Here is a 17,429-nt window from a genome sequence, read left to right as displayed (position 1 = left end):
CCTGCAGATTTGCTTTGCTATCAGGACTGATGCCAAAAGGCCTTGGAATTCTCTCAGGAGAGAATCAATTTAATCCTTTTGCTTTTGTGTGCTAACTTTGGAGCCTCTAGATTTCTCTGCTAGGTCATGAGCTGACCCGACTTAACACCATAAGTAGAGGTTATAAATCTGCTTAACAATCAGTGAATTCAATCCCTATACTTTTTGTTGACTGTTTTTTATTGTATTTAAAATATTCTGATTTTTTTTTTTTTTTAAGCAGTTAGACTTTCTAGAAATCTGACTTTTTACTATATTTTAAAAGAAGCAAGCATAACTGTGATCAGTCAAAGGGGTCTTCTTCCAAATTCTTAGATACTGGACATAGTAATGTAATCTCTCCTCCTGTGATAGTGCAGTGAGTAGAGCTCATAAATGCTGTTTTTTCTACATTCACTTTGAAGTTGAAATTTTGTTGTGTTTTAGGTGGCAAAGTGACAGTGTAAGTGTCCCTCAGTAGCTACGCTATATATTTGAGATAGGAGAGATACTGCTGTGTGAATCCGTGCAAGCTCTAAGATCCCTGATGTTTATTGTCATCTGTATGTTCAGATCATGCTTTTAACTAAAGCATCAGACAGCACTTGCCTTTTTTTGCAACAAGTCTCTGTTTTGTTCCAGAACACACTTCTTCAGCAGCTGGGAATCGCCCCTTTTTCTGAAGGTCCGTGGCCTCTCTACATCCATCCTCAAAGTTTGTCGGTGCTCTCACGACTTCTCCTGATTTGGCAGCATAAAGCCACTGCCCAGGGAGATCCGGACGTTCCAGAATGCCTTAAAGTTTGGGAAAGGTGAGAGAATTTTATGATAAGCTGTAAGTCAGTCATCTCTCACCTCTCTCATTTCCTATCAAGTGAAAATTCTCTGGGACCAGCATAACAAGTTTGTGTTCTCTGAGCAGTGATGGTGTGTGATGCTTGGAGGAGCAGAGGGTCAGTCTTCTATATTGCTGGAGTCTTTCACTTAGAGCATCAGGAATGAAACCTAGAATCAGGATTTAAGTGGGTGGAGGCTGAATTACTTCCAGCAATGCTGGTTTGAAAAGGGGAAGGCTGATGTTTATTTCAGCAGGTTTCTGGTAGGTTCTGTTATGATGGTGCCAAAATTTTTCCTCTCTGTGCCATTACCTGAATGTGAACATATCTGATGGGGTTTAGCTGACTTAAAGCTGCAGTGGACAGCCTTTCCTGTGGGAACAAGTTTGCATCTCTTTCTCCCTTTGAATGATTGTTCATATTTTCCATCAAATGTATTTTTAGCTAATTGAATTTATGTAGGTTTTACTGTTTGCATAGTGTCATTCCAGTATATAGCCCAGTGAATAATTTGTGAAATTGTCAGTATTAGAAAAATAAGCAGAAAAATATAATGATGAAAATGTTTCTCTAACCTCTAGTTAAAGAGATTTTAAAGAGGGATCTAAGCAAGGAGAAAAATAAACTTCATAAACTTCCTCTCTTACTGTCAGGTTTGTGGGCACACTGAAGCAAAATGCCTTGCAGGGGACTCTTCCCAGTGACACAGAAGATCTGAATGTTGAACATCTCCAGCTGCTGCTGCTTATTTTTCACAATTTCTCTGAGAGGGGCCGCAGATCTATCATGATGCTCTGTATCCAGACCATTGTGGAGCTGACAGTGAACATGGATACTCAGCAGTGTTCTGTACCACTTATCGTGGCACGTCTACTCTTGGTGTTTGACTACCTGCTGCATCAGTATTCCAAAGCCCCCGTGTACCTGTTTGAACAGGTAAGATTTTGAGATCATGTTCTGGATATTTAATTGGTTACCCAGGCAATCATTTGGTGTGTTGTGCTGTCTTCACAACTTTTGTGAGTAGATCAGTTCTGATGTTGTTACCAGCCTCTGGAGTTACAATGCATGATTAACTACGATTGCTGATTCCTAGCAGCAGGTTCAGTTTAAGTGTAAATTTCTGGCGTAACTACTGTCCTAGTAAATCCTTTTGAAGACAAGATGAATGTCTTATCTTTCAAAATCTTGAGTGTTTGGGTATTTAGGTACCATTTCAAAAATACCTTGTGTGCCATTTCCTTGCTTTAGCTTGTCACCGTTGAGATTCTGGGCGCTGTTCTCATTAATGGGATACTAGAATGGGATGCTTGAAAGCTTGACTGTCAATTCAAACTGCTCACTCCAGAATAAAAGTAATCAGATAGAGTCCAGGGCTTCCCTCAGAAGCTGGGAATGATTTCATTTTTAGCAACAGGATTGTTTGTATTTTATGTCTCTCTTTCTCTTGGTGATGGTAGTGCTGGTATTTTCCCTGCCCCTTAATGACAAAGATACCATGTGAGATTTTTTTATTTGGTTGTTTTTTTTTAACTTAGGTACAATATAATTTGCTGACACCACCCATTGGCTGGGTGAGTGGATCCCAGGACAGTAGCAGACGAACATCTGTCCCACTTTATCATGGGTTTAAAGAAGTGGAAGAAAACTGGACCAAACATTGTTCCTCAGGTAAGAAAGAAAATGTAAGGAATGTTTTATTCCGAGATTTGCTTTTACAAATAAATGAGAACCCTTCCCCTGCCATGGTGGGTAGCTTTTCCTACCTTTAATGTCCATAGTTACAATAGTTTAAAAATGCATGTAATGCAAGAAAAGTTGTATTAAACAAAATTATTGTCACCTAGGAGTAAGCTACAAGTAATTAAAAATAAGTGTGTATTTATTATGCTAGGATTAGATGAGTAGGAAAACCTTGGCTGCACATACCATAGGTTAAAAGCGTTTCTAACGTGTCATGGAGCTGGCTTAGTAGAATCTGATATTAATCTTAAAATGTGAAAGGTTTTGGGGATGGTGGAGGGAAGTATACTGCCTAATTAAAACTGTCACTTTAAACATTATTTTCTCTCCTCACATTCCAGATGCAACTCCACAGCCCAGATTCTACTGCATCCTATCTCCAGAAGCTTCTGAGGATGATCTGAACCGTCTAGATAGCATGGTATTGTGATTTCTGTTTGAGAGACCTTTCTGTAAGCCTTGAGGGCCATTTTAATTTGACAAGTGCCAGGGAAAAGAAGGAAAGACTTGATGAAGCAGCTAGAGCAGAAATATTTCACTCAGTGGAGATAAGAATAGTGGCTGAATAAAATAATATGTGATTGCTTTTTCTGCCCAGTTACATGTCAGGGAGGTCAGTATGCAAAATCTATGAAGATATGTTGGGCTACTTGTAGTAATGCTTGTGATTCCAATATGTGTGCTCTGACAGAGAGCCCTATCACATCCACACTTGCTTTTCAATGCTACAGTACCTGGCATTAGAGTTGCTTTCTCATCATTTTGATTCATGTTCTTCCTGGGTTTTGTTTCCTTACTAAATTTGTTGTCATCAAGGGTTATGGGCTTGCTTCATGCACGCTCCCTTTAGAACCAGTTCACTGGTACTCTGACTGGGGAGAGAAACTCCCAACAGAACTGACTTCCCAAAGTTTTACTTTGCATAGTTTTGGTCTGTGGATATTCTGAATACTTAAGAGAAGAACTTGGCTGTATATAAATGCAGAGCTGTGCAATTTGCAAAGCAATGATCCTGACTTGTCATCTCCTGCAGGTTTGTGAGGTCCTTTTCTCTAGGACTATGAAGTATGATGAGCTTTACACAGCCCTGACTTCGTTACTTGCAGCTGGGTCACAGTTTGATACACTCAGGAGGAAAGAGAACAAAAATGTCACTGCACTGGTAAGACTGTGTTGCTGTAATGTTGGCTGTGTTGAGGAATAACAAGTTTTCAAACTTAGTTTTTTCAAGGAAATGATTTAACCAAAATATTCTTGACAGTGGTTGGAGTAATGGGGAACTTAAAAATCCCACAGCTGATGGTAGTGTTTATGGTGGTAGTACATCTCTTACGAGTTTTTAATTCATAACGTATTTTAGACTTGCTGTATGTCCCTGGTAATTCTAGGAGGTACAGGTAGAATATGGTGAAGCAGAAAAAAATTGTGTAATCTTTCCTTTTTCTTTTCTCACTCCTCTTTGTTGCATAATTTATTGTATAATGTGACAGAAACTCAGTCCAGTATGTGTTCATCTGATTTGGCACATCTGCAGGAGTCTAGAATCTCTAAGGAGTAATTTCAGTAGCTGTAATAATTGAAACTGCAATCTTTCTTAATTTGTCCAACTGCACTTTTGTTTAGGAAGCCTGTGCACTTCAGTACTACTTCCTGATACTGTGGCGGATACTGGGGATTCTGCCTCCATCCAAAAACTACATGAATCAGTTGGCCATGAACACACCAGAGATGAGTGAATGTGACATTTTACACACGTTGCGCTGGTCTTCCCGTCTGCGAATTGCATCTTATGTCACGTGGATCAAGGTACAGCCTCATCTTTATCAGGGTGTTTTGTAACGTTGCTGACAGTAAGAACGTCAGTCTCTTGTTCTTCCGTGCTGACTGCACGTGGGATTTGTTGTGTGGGCATGGTGGTGAGAAATGAGAACTTGTGTCTGTGTTTTCAAGCCTGGTAATTAGCAGTGGTTAATTACAGAGCACTTTCAAAGTGTGACAGGTCTTTTTTTCTGGGGGGGCATCTATAGGATCACCTCACCAAACAGGGCATGAAAGCTGACCATGCTGCTTCTCTCATTGAATTGGCCTCCAGCAAGTGCAGCTCAGTGAAGTATGATGTGGAAATAGCAGAGGAATACTTTGCTCGACAGGTAAGGTGATGGGAATGCAGTTATGTGAATGGAGCTTCTATTTTTGTGGAATGATTTGCACTTACTGTTCCATCCCTTTCTATTTTAAGATATCTTCTTTCTGTGGTGTTGATTGCACAACTATTCTCCAACTGCACGAAGTTCCCAGTTTACAATCCATTTACACCCTTGATGCTGCAATTTCCAAGATTCAGGTTTCTCTAGATGAGCACTTTTCCAAGTTAGCTGCAGAAACTGATCCACACAAGTCTTCCGAGATAACCAAGAACCTCCTGCCTGCTACGCTACAGCTTATTGACACTTATGCTACATTTACCAGGTACAGTCCTTAGGCTTGCTAGTAGAAATACATTTTTTTCTGTGCATTGGGCTTTCTTTGCCTTTCTTTTTCTTCATTCTGTTTGTTGTTTTCTTAGAGGTAGGTGCCTTTTTTTAAAAAAAATACTCCACTATAATTACTCTAACTTAGATCCTCTAGAGTGGCCATTGTTTTAAAAGAGGAATAGTCAGTAGCTTCTCAAGCTATATATGTGAATCTGTTGTTTCTAAAGCAGCCTTCTTGTCTGATCTCTCAAGGCTTTCTTGCAAAGATGAAACCTCCTCTTACCACTCTCTAAGATAGCGCTACTTAAGGTTATTTCACTGAGATAATATTGAGACTGTCAGATGATCAAGAAAGAAGAGGGTTTAATTCTTACTTTAAGAGTCTGAAGTCTTCTAAACTCTCATTAGAACCTATGTAGAAGAAAGCAAAAGTAAATCAGCTTTTTCTTTTGAGTGGGTGTTTTTCCTGGTAAGCAGCTTAGAGATAAAAGCCCAGAATTCTCTTAGTGGTATAACACCAAGTATGGGGCAGAACTTCAGAAATTTACTTTCTTATCTGTCACTGTGTTGACACACTTAGTTCTGAAATGCAGAGCTGTTTTCTGAAATGAATCCTTTCCATCGTGAACGCAGATCTTACTTGCTGCGGAGCCTCTCTGAAGAGGGTTCCACTGAGAACAAACCCTCTGAAGAGAAACTGCAAGGTTATGCTGCTGTCCTGGCCATTGGATCCAGCCGTTGCAAGTCTAATACTCTAGGTGAGGGTCCTGCATAGTTCACATCTCCTTCTTTCTGTGGGCGAAGCTTTCTACAGTGCTGCCAACATTCAATCTCAAAGCTGTGTGCTGGCTAATGTGTTCTCAACCACTTTGTTAATTATCCTGGCAGCAACAGGAGACTGGCAAGTCTTTTTCTTTTAGTATCCTAACAACTGAAAAAGTTGGGCAAACCTTGAAAGAGGAACTGACTGTCTTGTGGGCTTATCTGGCTTATTGAAGTGCTTTCTTTTATGACCATGTTGGTACTCCAGTGGCATGGCATAGTAAGGAGAGTTATGAAATGTTGGTATGCTGAGGACTGCTGCAAATTAGTATTTTTGCTGTGTTTCCTGTTTTAATAAAGTGAAAGAAGCTGGGAAGCTCTTTTAATCTTCAGGGATAATTTTGACTTGTAGAAAAGCATGAAACTAGCCCTCAGTAGAATTACACCTGCACTTAGCTACAGTTATGTCTTAATCAAATGATCTAGCTTTAAACAGTGTTGTGGACACATTCTGGTTTTCAATAGGGCCTATGAAATCACTCAATAACTTAAGATCCTGTATTAATTGCAGGTCCAACACTTGTTCAGAACTTGCCATCAGCTGTGCAGAGTTTATGCGAGTCCTGGAACAACATTCATACAAATGAATTTCCAAACATTGGCTCATGGGTGAGTCCAGCCTCGTGGATTGATCTGGTCTGATCTTAACTCTATAAATTGCTGGGAACAGCAGGCAGTGTGTCTTCCTGTTAAATGGTTCTCATTTTTGTGTGTGTGTTTCTCCATCTTTAGCGCAACGCCTTTGCGAATGACACGATCCCCGCCGAAAGCTACATCAGTGCAGTTCAGGCTGCCCACCTTGGTACTCTCTGCAGCCAAAGTCTACCTCTTGCAGCTTCCCTAAAACACACCCTTCTCTCCCTGGTTAGACTCACCGGGGATCTCATTGTGTAAGTGATGTTTTTTATATTACATTCTTGCTCTATAGACCTGTCTGCTCTCCTGAATGTCTGCTTTCTTCAGAAACACTCCGTGAACTGGTGTTGTATTTTGAACTAAGCTTTTAACAGTTATTTTCAGTTCACAGTTCTAAGTTATAAATGAATGAAAGACAGCCTTTCTGTCTTGATCTAATATCTCTAAAAGTCAGGCTCCCGGAGAGAAACCTTTAGTCCTTTTTGACCAATAACATCTTGAAGAAACTGGGGTATAAACTGAGACAATCTAGATCTAATTCTTTCATTTGTATTTTGTTACCATTCACTTTTGTGATGTTTTCAAAGCATAAGGAAAAAGTGAAATGAAATATTTTTTTTTCCAGGGACTTATTCTAAGGTATTCTAAAACAAAAACATAGTTGTTGACACTGCAAAGAAGTCCAAAAGTCATACTATGCAATAGTGTATCTAGGAGAATGTTGTAGCTCTATATATGCAAAAGTAACTGTAGCATTTTCCAAATAGGAACAGTTTTTCTGAGGGGATAAAAGGCTGGGACAGTGTATTCATCCTGGCTTTCTAAAAAGGGTTTTTATCACTGACTTCCATCCAGACTTGTGCCTTACTTGTGTGACTTCTGATTTATCAAGTCAGGATGTTCTCTGATACATCACACAGAAAATTAACTTGTTTGCTTTTCTTTTCAAGCTGGTCAGATGATTTGAACCCACCACAGGTGATTCATTCCCTATTGCCCCTCCTTTTGGAGACCAGCACAGAGAGTGTGGCAGAAATAAGCAGCAACTCCCTAGAAAGGATCTTGGGCCCTGCAGAATCAGATGAATTCCTGGCACGTGTTTATGAGAAATTGATCACGGGATGCTATAACATACTGGCCCATCACTCTGATCCAAACAGGTAACAGGCTGTGTGGCTTACAGTTCTCTTCCTGCAAAGCTGCATACAAAGAATTACTACAGTATATTTAAATATGTCGCTTCTTGAACAGCACAACAGGAGAAAAATCAGCTTATTTTTATCTGTTGAAGACTTTCTATACTTGTAGCATCCTTGCAGACTGAAAACACAAGATACTTATTCATGTTACCAGAATTTTCAGCACTGCCATTCAGGCAGAGTGGATTTTAATCATCTCTTATAACTCGGTTTGGAGCGTGTATATATCTGGATACTTTTGTATTTAAGCAAATAGAAAATTATGTAAATACAAGCACGAAATCAAAGCTGAAGATACCGACCTAGCTTGCTTTATATTCCTTTGTCTCTGTTCTTGCTGTTTGTAAGGTTGGCTAATCCCTGCTTTATCATAGCAAACTAGCTGGATCTGTGCTTCCCACCCCTTACTCGCTCTGCCTATAAAGGGAATAAGCTTGATGTGCAGATGTTGATTCTACTCATCTGAAACATAAAACCATTAAGGATGATGACATTGCATCTTTTTAACACTGATCCTCTCTGGGTGGAAGGTATTCAGAGGGAGATCTACTGCACCTTCTGGTAGAGAGTGTAAATGTAATTGGATTTTACTTGCAGGATGCGTTATGGAGTGGGGATGAGCACGGGAGAGAATGAGGAGGAGTAACACTAAAAAAGACTTAAAGTGTAAAAAGAGCAGCCATTTAGAGAAATTTGTACTGTGAGGTGTCTGAAAGGCCTAGATTATTTTTGGTTTCTGACTGTGTAACACCTACAGCACCATGAGCTTTTTAATGAGCTTTTATTTTCTTTTTTTCCTGAATGTTTGGTGGATTTGTTGGTGTTTATGTTTGTTTGTCAATTGTTTTTCTCCTGTCTCTTGGAAGGAGAGCCGCTTTCAGTTAGTGGAAAGCTTATTAGAATTGTATTAGTAAAATTGATCACTTCTTGCCTCTTGGAATTGTTGAAATTGCTTTTATATATTCTTAATTAATATGCATCTTTGATCCTCAGTGGCCTGGATGAGTCCATCTTGGAGGAATGTTTGCAGCATCTGGAGAAACAGCTGGAGAGCAGCCAGGCCCGAAAAGCCATGGAGGAATTCTTCTCAGAAAGGTGAAGTTATCCTGAAAGTTGTAGCCCAAGGACTTCATTTCTCTTCCTTTTTCTCTTAGTTTGTCACTGTCAACACCTAAGTGATGTTAATGCCATTGCTCAGGAAAAGACAGAGCCCTGTAAGGATACGATACTCTGTGTGGGAGAGGACCTAGATCACTCCAAATAAAATATTCATCGAGTTCTCATAGTGATCATCAGTGGGGAATCTTGCAAGATTATTGTTTTGTCAAAGGCACGATAAGGAGGTCTTGAGAGATGCTGATCTATAAGGCAGTTGCATAATCCCAGTTTCTCTCAGGGGTTCCTCAGGGCAATACGTTCATAATTTTAAAGGTGGAGGTGAGGTGTTAGAATTATGAAGACAAATTGTGATGGAAACAGCGTAGCACAACAACAGTGTTCTGAAGAGAGGTGAGGGTGAACTGAAGGAACATTTTTCTTTATTAGAAAGCTGACTGTTGTCTGGCTTTGCTCTTGTTCAACAATTCAAAATTGAAGCAGTCTTTGTTAACATGGAAGGGAAAAAATAGGCAAGGAAGTATTGAATTTTGGTTTGGAAACAAATACAGACCCTTTTGTGAGTTGATATGTGGAGAATACTGATGTGCTACTTCGGAGCTCATGAGATTTGCAAGTTTTGGTCTGAGCTCAGATTTTACTGTTTGTCTGAAAGTAATTTCAGTGGCTTGGCTGCTGAGCAGCGTTAATACAAACTATTGCCAATCTTAAACATGAGGGCAGATATAACTAAGTGCAAGTGAAAAAGAGGGAATGGGTTGTCTTTTATAAAACTGACTGAATTTCCCCTCTCCGTGTAGTGGGGAACTGGTCCAGATCATGATGGCAACAGCCAATGAAAACCTCTCAGCCAAGTTCTGTAACAGGGTGCTGAAATTCTTCACCAAGCTCTTCCAGCTAAGTAAGTGCTGAATCTCTTCTGTCCTGCATTTGTCCAGCTTATACTGTTCTTGTATTAGACTGGGATATGAAGATGCTTGAAAGAAAAGCTGTAAAAGGAAGTGGAGTGCCAGCTTCACACTTTTAATGGCAAAGCATCTTCAAACAGGTTCATTGTAGCGTCTGTCGCTCACTAGTGATTTTCTCCACCAGCTGAGAAGAGTCCCAACCCCAGCCTGTTGAGACTTTGCGGCTCTTTGGCTCAGCTGGCTTGTGTGGAGCCTGTTCGTCTCCAGGCCTGGTTAACCAGGATGACCATGTCCCCACCCAAAGATTCAGATCAACTGGATATCGTGCAAGAGAACAGGCAGCTGCTGCAACTCTTGACAACTTACATTGTTCGGGAAAACAGGTAAGTACAGCCTTTGTCATTTCTTTTGCGTGCTGGTCATTTCTTTTGTTCTCTAGATGTGCATATTATTTGTGAGTTGCTGATGGCTTCTTCTTGTCAGCTTTCAAATGAAGTCATGGGACATGGCTGTTGGCCCTGAAGGCATTGCTGTGTCGCTGCCCTTGTTGATGATGTAATCCTGCATCTGAAACTTTCTTCTTTTTGATTAGCCAAGTCGGAGAAGGCGTGTGCACTGTTCTGCTCAGTACTCTGATACCAATGGCAACAGAAATGTTGGCCAACGGTGATGGCACAGGCTTTCCTGAACTGATGGTTGTGATGGCAACTTTGGCAAGCGCAGGACAAGGTGCAGGACACCTCCAGCTTCATGGTGCTGCTGTCGATTGGCTAGGCAGATGGTAAGAGCCCAGGGTTTGTTCATTTGCATCATTTAGACTGATTTTTATTTTTCCTTCCCTCTGGTAATTTAGGGACAGAAGTTCATGTTTACTGATAGATAAACGCTTATTTTTTAGTTTATTGCTTGTTGTTTGGAATATAAAGCGCCTTAAAGAGGCTGATCTGTGTCCTCTCCATTAAGAACAACCATGTGTTTTCTTTGTCTTTTCCACTCTCAGTGGTTTAATTACTTCATTTATACATTTCCTGTTGTTAATCTAAAGCAAACTGAATGCTTGAAGCTATTGGTGAGGACTGAGTTTATACTTCCCAAAGACTGCTGGTTGTAATGACCTTCTCCACTCTTTTGTGTTACAGCAAGAAATACCTGTCTCAAAAGAATGTGGTAGAAAAAATGAATGCAAATGTCATGCAAGGGAAGGTAAGACATGATTATTGCTTGACTTGCAGGAATAAATCTCAGGCATGAACTGTGTCAGCTGCCCTGTTTTGGTCGTATAGTGGGAGTTTTAAAGCAATTTGGTCAGGGGAGATATTAGATTTTCTTGCCTTATTGCAATTATTATGCAGACTAAGTATTGCCTCTCATTTTCATTCATCTCTGCTGTATAGCATGTGACTATCCTGGAGTGTACATGCCATATTGTCTCTTACCTGGCCGATGTCACTAATGCCCTGAGCCAGACCAGTGGCCAAGGACCAAGTCATCTTTCTGTTGACGGAGAGGAACGGGCGATTGAGGTGGATTCAGACTGGGTGGAAGAATTGGCAGTGGAGGAGGAGGACTCTCAAGCTGAAGATTCGGTAGGTCATAGTCACAGTTAATGCTGCGAATGTGGTGAAGATTTATTTTTGCAGCTTCCAGATCAGAATTACTCAGGTTATAAATAAGGTTTTTGTTGTTGTTGTTTATTCATAATGTGAGACTGAATTAAGAGCCCTAGTTGTCAGATCTGGAAGAGAGTATCTGTCTTGTCTTTGTGATGTCAACAAAAATTAAAAGTTGGTTTTTTTAGAACACAAAAATGAAGGAATGGAGTAAGATGGGTTTGTTTTTACTGGCCTGTTTGTCAGTTAGTAGCTGTTATATCAACAGGCAACTTAAATTGGGCTTTTAAGTGCTGTTGGGTGAAAAAAAAAAGCTGCTGTTAATGCCTTCTTTAAAATCTTCATCCCATTATATTGTTTTTGTTACTACTTTCTTTTTCTTGATTCACTCTTTGGAGTTGTCATGGTAAAATGTCACCATCTCCTCTTTCCATGTGGTTTGATACCAGCTGCCTTCTTTTAGCTAGGTGCTGCTAAAACTTGCTATTGTTAAAATGCACATTTATTGCCTGAGGAAGGCATTCTGTACCACGTGCCTTTAGCGTAGCTGCAGTTATAACACCTTTTCTAAAACAACTTTCTTCTTGACAGGATGAAGATTCTCTTTGTAATAAACTCTGTACCTTCACCATCACACAGAAAGAATTCATGAATCAACATTGGTAAGAATCTATCAGAACTTCTGTTCAGAATTTCAGCCCGTTATTTCTGACCATTGAGAAGGAAACAGACGCAGTCTGTGGGCCTTCCTGAGGCATTCTATTTTATATCTCACCTGACTTATTTTGTGCAGGTATCACTGTCACACTTGCAAGATGGTTGATGGAGTTGGTGTTTGCACAGTTTGCGCTAAAGTTTGTCACAAGGATCATGAGATTTCTTATGCCAAATACGGATCGTTCTTCTGTGACTGTGGAGCCAAGGAAGATGGCAGTTGCCTGGTAAAGTGTCTTCACGTCAAATACAAGCTGCGATTTCTTTGAGTTTTTAAGGTCTTGTGCAGAGATTTCTACTCTGCCATAAATTACATCGTGATATGAGTGTGTAAGAGCACCTCAACAAAGTTTTTCACTTTACAGTGAACCTTCCCAATTCACAGCTTGCTTGCTAATTTAATTTTTTGCACGAAATAAGCACATCAGCAAATCTCTGTCCCAGTGACTACTGGGATGGACCTTACCTGTACAGAATTTGAAAACTAGCTTAAGCTGCACAGCAGTCAGATGCCACCTTTTCCCACGTTTTCCACCACCAGCAAGCAAAGTAACTTTATCTTAAATATGCAAGTTTCTCTTACACTTGAGTGGAGAGTGGCACGTGGGATACTGTTGTGTTATTTCTTTAAAACTGTGGTCTAAGAGAATTGCTGCTATTGCAATCTAGATTCATTTCATCAGTGGTAAAATTGAATCTGGTTTGGACTTTCATCATTGCTCTGTCATTCCCAGGCTTTGGTGAAGAGAACTCCCAGCAGTGGTATGAGCTCTACCATGAAAGAATCTGCCTTCCAGAGCGAGCCCAGAGTGCCTGAGAGTGTCATTCGACATGCAAGCACCTCTCCTGCAGAGAAAGCTAAGGTCACCATCAGCGAGGGGAAGGGCCCTGACGAAGAAAAACCCAAGAAGAGCAGCCTGTGTAGAAATGTTGAGGGCTGTCGAGAGGAGTTGCAGTCCCAGGTATAATTAGCAGCTAACTGTTAAAAGGAACATGGTTTATGATGAGGATCTTAGGCAGACTGTGTTGGTTATCAGCCAAGCTGCTTGATTTTTATGCTCTTCTTTATGGTAAGAGTGTTCATGAAAGTGATGTCAGGCTTTAAAAACCTGTTGACATGCAGCTCTTGTGAAGAATCCCAACAGGAACATCTTGTGCTTCACATGCCTCATCTGTTCCTTATAGGCCAATTTCTCCTTTGCACCTTTGGTGCTGGAGATGCTGAATTTCCTGATGGATGCCATTCAGATAAACTTCCAGCAAGCTTCAGCCATGGGGAGCAGCAGTCGTGCACAGCAAGCTCTCAATGAGCTCCATACTTTGGACAAGTCAGTAGAAATGACAGATCAGTTGATGGTACGATACTAAAGGAGTGATTTGATTATGGATAGGTGGGATCACTTTTGAACAGAGAAATTTCACTGATAGACTTTTTTGTGCTTTTACTAATGACTCAGGTCCCAACTCTTGGTTCTCAAGAAGGTGCTTTTGAGAATGTCCGCATGAACTACAGCGGTGACCAGGGCCAGACCATCCGGCAGCTGATCAGCGCTCACGTGCTGAGGCGGGTGGCCATGTGTGTGCTGTCATCCCCGCACGGCCGACGGCAGCACCTGGCTGTCAGTCACGAAAAGGGCAAGGTGAGTTCTCTAATTCTGTAGAGAATGTTGAATTATAAAAGAAAATGAAAACAGCCTTAGAGCACTGAACAACAAGCAGAATATCATTTGAGCTGCCTATCCCCAGATCTAGGTCTTCTGTAAAGTCTTGCATAGCTTAGAAAAACCTCTTATTCTTCAGAGAAAAAGAGTTCTTGCAGCAGAAACAGTGAAAACTGCAGGGACACAGTCATAGAGGTGAAAGTGAAATTCCTTTTTCCCCCATGATTGTGAAGTTGGGTAACTAAGGTCGTTTTGTTCTGCAGATTACAGTCCTTCAGCTCTCAGCATTGCTCAAACAAGCAGATTCCAGCAAAAGAAAACTGACCCTTACTCGCCTGGCGTCCGCACCTGTTCCGTTTACTGTACTGAGCCTAACTGGAAATCCCTGCAAGGAGGACTACCTAGCTGTGTGTGGACTCAAAGTAAGTGCCCTACAAACCCTTTTCTAGGCAGCTGGAAACATCATCTCAAAACCAGCTGTATTTCTTTCCTCCCAAGAGCTAGCACAGAGCTGGCTCCAGAGGTCTGCCACTAATTTTAGCTCATAGATCACTTTCCTGCTAGATACATGAAGTAAAAGAAGCAGGACCTGTATGAATAATATAATATATAATAAATGATACAGTGCCTCAAAATAATACTACTTATTGTATTTAGGCTAATTTTACTTTAAGAGAAGTCAAGGTTTGGTAATGTGAAACTTGGTGTGTTAGAACTAGTCTGTAACAACTGGTGTTTTATAGCCATGGCTTCTTTTTTTTGTATTCTCCCAAATTTAGATTCAGCTTTCACAATGCAGAATCCACAAATCTGTTATTTAGCTAAGAAACAGCTAGACTCTGTGTGGTTTTGTTTGGGATTGTTTATTTATTTATTTATTTACAAACTTTTATGTCATTCATCCTAGATACAGAAATTTTAGATTCTTACTCTGTGAATCATTATTGGCACTAAGAGGAATGCTGATTTTTAACTCTGTTCTTGGCTTGAAATGTTTATGAACATTTTGTTCTAACATATGACCAATTTTTTTTCCATTACTCTAGGACTGCCACGTGTTAACATTCAGCAGCTCTGGATCAGTCTCTGATCATTTGGTACTTCATCCCCAGCTAGCCACTGGAAATTTCATCATTAAAGCTGTGTGGCTGCCAGGATCTCAAACAGAGCTTGCTATTGTGACTGCAGACTTTGTGAAGGTATGTTCCATCAGAAGCTGTTGATGATATGTCATTGTCTTCTTTCAGACATTAGAATCTGGATCTCTCTGGAGTAGCATGTAGAATAAAGTGATAATATTCTTAGTTAGAAATAAATGAGAAATACAAATTCGTGGTGTTTGCTACTGTTGTTGTAAGAAAAAGCAAAACCAAATAAACTAAAGAGCAAAAAAAAGAACTGTAATATCTAGTAGGCATTCCCTTGTCTCAGTTTTCATCCATTTGCACTGTTTTGTATCGTAGCAGTAGGAAACTATTTTCTTGATTCTTCCCACAGATCTACGATCTCTCGGTAGATGCCTTGAGCCCAACTTTCTATTTCCTTCTACCGAGTTCCAAAATCCGGGATGTCACTTTCCTCTTCAACGAAGAGGGGAAGAACATCATAGTGATCATGTCCTCTGCTGGGTACATCTATACACAGCTCATGGAAGAGGCGAGCAGTGCCCAGCATGGACCGTTCTATGTCACCAACGTGCTTGAAGTCAATCATGAGGACCTCAAGGTATCGGTGACTTCCCTTTCTTATAGCATGGGCTGCACTGGCTTCCTCTCTTTTCTTTTTCCCTTACAGTGTAAGACAGAAGTTTCCTTTTCCTTTTTTTTTCCTTTTTTTCTCCTCTTTTTAAGCTCCCTGATCTAGATCAATGAGTTTGCCATTCCTCTAAAGAGAGAAATATCCTTGCAGTGAAAGGGAATGGGGGTGAAAATTAAACCTCTTGATCCTTTCATCTAGAAAATGGAGCATGTTTTCCATGGCTGACTCTGAAGTCATGCCCAGCAGGATTTCTCAGCAGGGAGATGACTTCAGAACCACACAGTTCTTAGAGCATGGCACTCCAAAGGTGCAATAACCAGAATGGATGAAGTTACTGACCATTCCTGGGGCTGCAGAGGTGGAGTGAGCCTTTGTTTCTGATCAACAGCAGCTCTGGAGTCTTGGGGGAGTGACTTTTAAAAAATCTGTCCACATTTCACTCGGTGTTTTTACACCAGCCTGCTCCAAAACAGGGAATAGATGAGAAGTTGGCCCTCAGGAAACCTCTTTTATGAGCTGGGAACATGGGGAGTGCTCCATGTGAGGTTGTCATACAGCATTCAAACACACAGATGAAGTAGCTGAGGGCTCTACCTACAGCCTGTGGGAACAAGATCTCAGTATCCCCTTCAAAAGCCTTTGAAGTATCTGATGGATGAGTTCACTGAGGAGTTGAGCTTAGAAAATTGTCTTTTAGGGCTGTGTTCTCTCACTGGTGGGGAGGGGGCAGGGAACAGACTTTTGGAATAATTCCATCATGAGAAATTGAAAAGCCTGCCAGAGTGTTTTGGAGGATATGTGTGTTTATCTTAAATGTCATTGTTTCTCTCTGATCCTTCAGGACAGTAATGGCCAGGTAGCAGGAGGTGGTGTGTCCGTGTATTACTCCCATGTGCTACAGATGTTGTTCTTCAGTTACTGTCAAGGCAAATCCTTTGCAGCCACCATCAGCCGGGCCAATCTGGAAGTGCAGCAACTATTCCCAATTAACATCAAGAGGTGAGGCTTGTGTAGAAGGCTCCACTGAAATTTAAATTTCTGTTTATTATTAATAAATATGACTGATTATTCTCAACATCTCAGCTCTGAATGGCCAAAGCTTGTGGTGAAGATCCCTTTTTGACTGAAGATTTCTTGCTACTTTTCATATTGCTTCTGCCCTAATTGTAGAATTCTTTGAAACCAAAGCTGGCTGTTTCAGCAGTGGGATGCATATGTATTTTTAATTCCCACTGGGATTTCACAGCAGAAAGGTGGCTTCAGAGCAGCCTTGCTGCACAGTGCTGAGCGGCTACTGGTGCAGCAGCTGGAACCGATGGGATTACCCACCCTCGTGGAGGCTGCAGAGCAGGAAGCCTTTGTTCCCTTTCGGCACCAGTACTGCAGTGGACCTTGTGTATTGTACATATTAAGCCTTATTTGCAGGCTCCTTTGAGGGAAACCAATCTCATATGCTGTGAGTGTGGCAAGAAAAAAAAAGCTGTTTTGTCATCTCTTCTGACAACCAGAGCTGGGCATTTAGGCCACAGGCTCTTCAGTAGCCTGACACAAAGCTGATGTCGTGAGGAGGCTCTGTAGGAGGGTCAGATTCCAAGAGCTCCCTACTCCTAGTCGAGTTTGGCTTAGTCTTTTTGCAGCTTTTTTTTTTTTCCCAGTGAGCAGTCACTCAGATTCCTGCATTGGCCCTTACTTAGTGCCACTGCTTGTGTTGGAACATGGGGCTGTGCATCTATTCAGATAAAAAGATAACTGAAAGCCATTTTAAAATTACTTCCTTGGTTTTGGGCATAAAATGTTAGTAAGTAAGTGTCTTTCCTCGAGTTTTCAGGGTAGAGATCAGGGCTGTGAATTGGGATGCTTATGCCTTCAGCCCATTCAAGCAGCCAGCTCGGGTTTCTCACCTGTAAACTAGACACTGATGTTCCTTCCTTTCC

General features: G+C 40.9%; 1 protein-coding gene across 1 annotated transcript in view; it reads left to right on the top strand.

Moving 5' to 3' along the window:
- Nucleotides 1-17,429, top strand: part of UBR4 (ubiquitin protein ligase E3 component n-recognin 4) — a gene marked incomplete at its 5' end in the record, with an annotated part of 57,006 nt that overhangs the window by 2,019 nt on the left and 37,558 nt on the right. Inside the window, 27 exons of the mRNA XM_029083669.1 lie at nt 661-830; nt 1,508-1,790; nt 2,393-2,525; nt 2,939-3,018; nt 3,631-3,759; nt 4,221-4,403; nt 4,625-4,747; nt 4,837-5,066; nt 5,705-5,829; nt 6,405-6,502; nt 6,626-6,783; nt 7,480-7,689; nt 8,722-8,823; nt 9,645-9,745; nt 9,937-10,135; nt 10,345-10,533; nt 10,892-10,955; nt 11,147-11,338; nt 11,954-12,024; nt 12,156-12,303; nt 12,811-13,038; nt 13,262-13,432; nt 13,534-13,716; nt 14,001-14,159; nt 14,784-14,936; nt 15,235-15,462; nt 16,337-16,494. Of these exons, the coding sequence (XP_028939502.1) occupies nt 661-830; nt 1,508-1,790; nt 2,393-2,525; nt 2,939-3,018; nt 3,631-3,759; nt 4,221-4,403; nt 4,625-4,747; nt 4,837-5,066; nt 5,705-5,829; nt 6,405-6,502; nt 6,626-6,783; nt 7,480-7,689; nt 8,722-8,823; nt 9,645-9,745; nt 9,937-10,135; nt 10,345-10,533; nt 10,892-10,955; nt 11,147-11,338; nt 11,954-12,024; nt 12,156-12,303; nt 12,811-13,038; nt 13,262-13,432; nt 13,534-13,716; nt 14,001-14,159; nt 14,784-14,936; nt 15,235-15,462; nt 16,337-16,494 (4,268 nt within the window). The remainder of the gene's footprint in view (nt 1-660; nt 831-1,507; nt 1,791-2,392; nt 2,526-2,938; nt 3,019-3,630; nt 3,760-4,220; nt 4,404-4,624; nt 4,748-4,836; nt 5,067-5,704; nt 5,830-6,404; nt 6,503-6,625; nt 6,784-7,479; nt 7,690-8,721; nt 8,824-9,644; nt 9,746-9,936; nt 10,136-10,344; nt 10,534-10,891; nt 10,956-11,146; nt 11,339-11,953; nt 12,025-12,155; nt 12,304-12,810; nt 13,039-13,261; nt 13,433-13,533; nt 13,717-14,000; nt 14,160-14,783; nt 14,937-15,234; nt 15,463-16,336; nt 16,495-17,429) is intronic.

Source organism: Antrostomus carolinensis, unplaced genomic scaffold (genome assembly GCF_000700745.2).
Source record: "Antrostomus carolinensis isolate BGI_N321 unplaced genomic scaffold, ASM70074v2 scaffold13792, whole genome shotgun sequence".
Lineage (NCBI taxonomy): Eukaryota > Metazoa > Chordata > Aves > Caprimulgiformes > Caprimulgidae > Antrostomus > Antrostomus carolinensis.
Note: the sequence above shows the minus strand (reverse complement) of the source record. Positions and strands in the feature narration are given on the sequence as shown.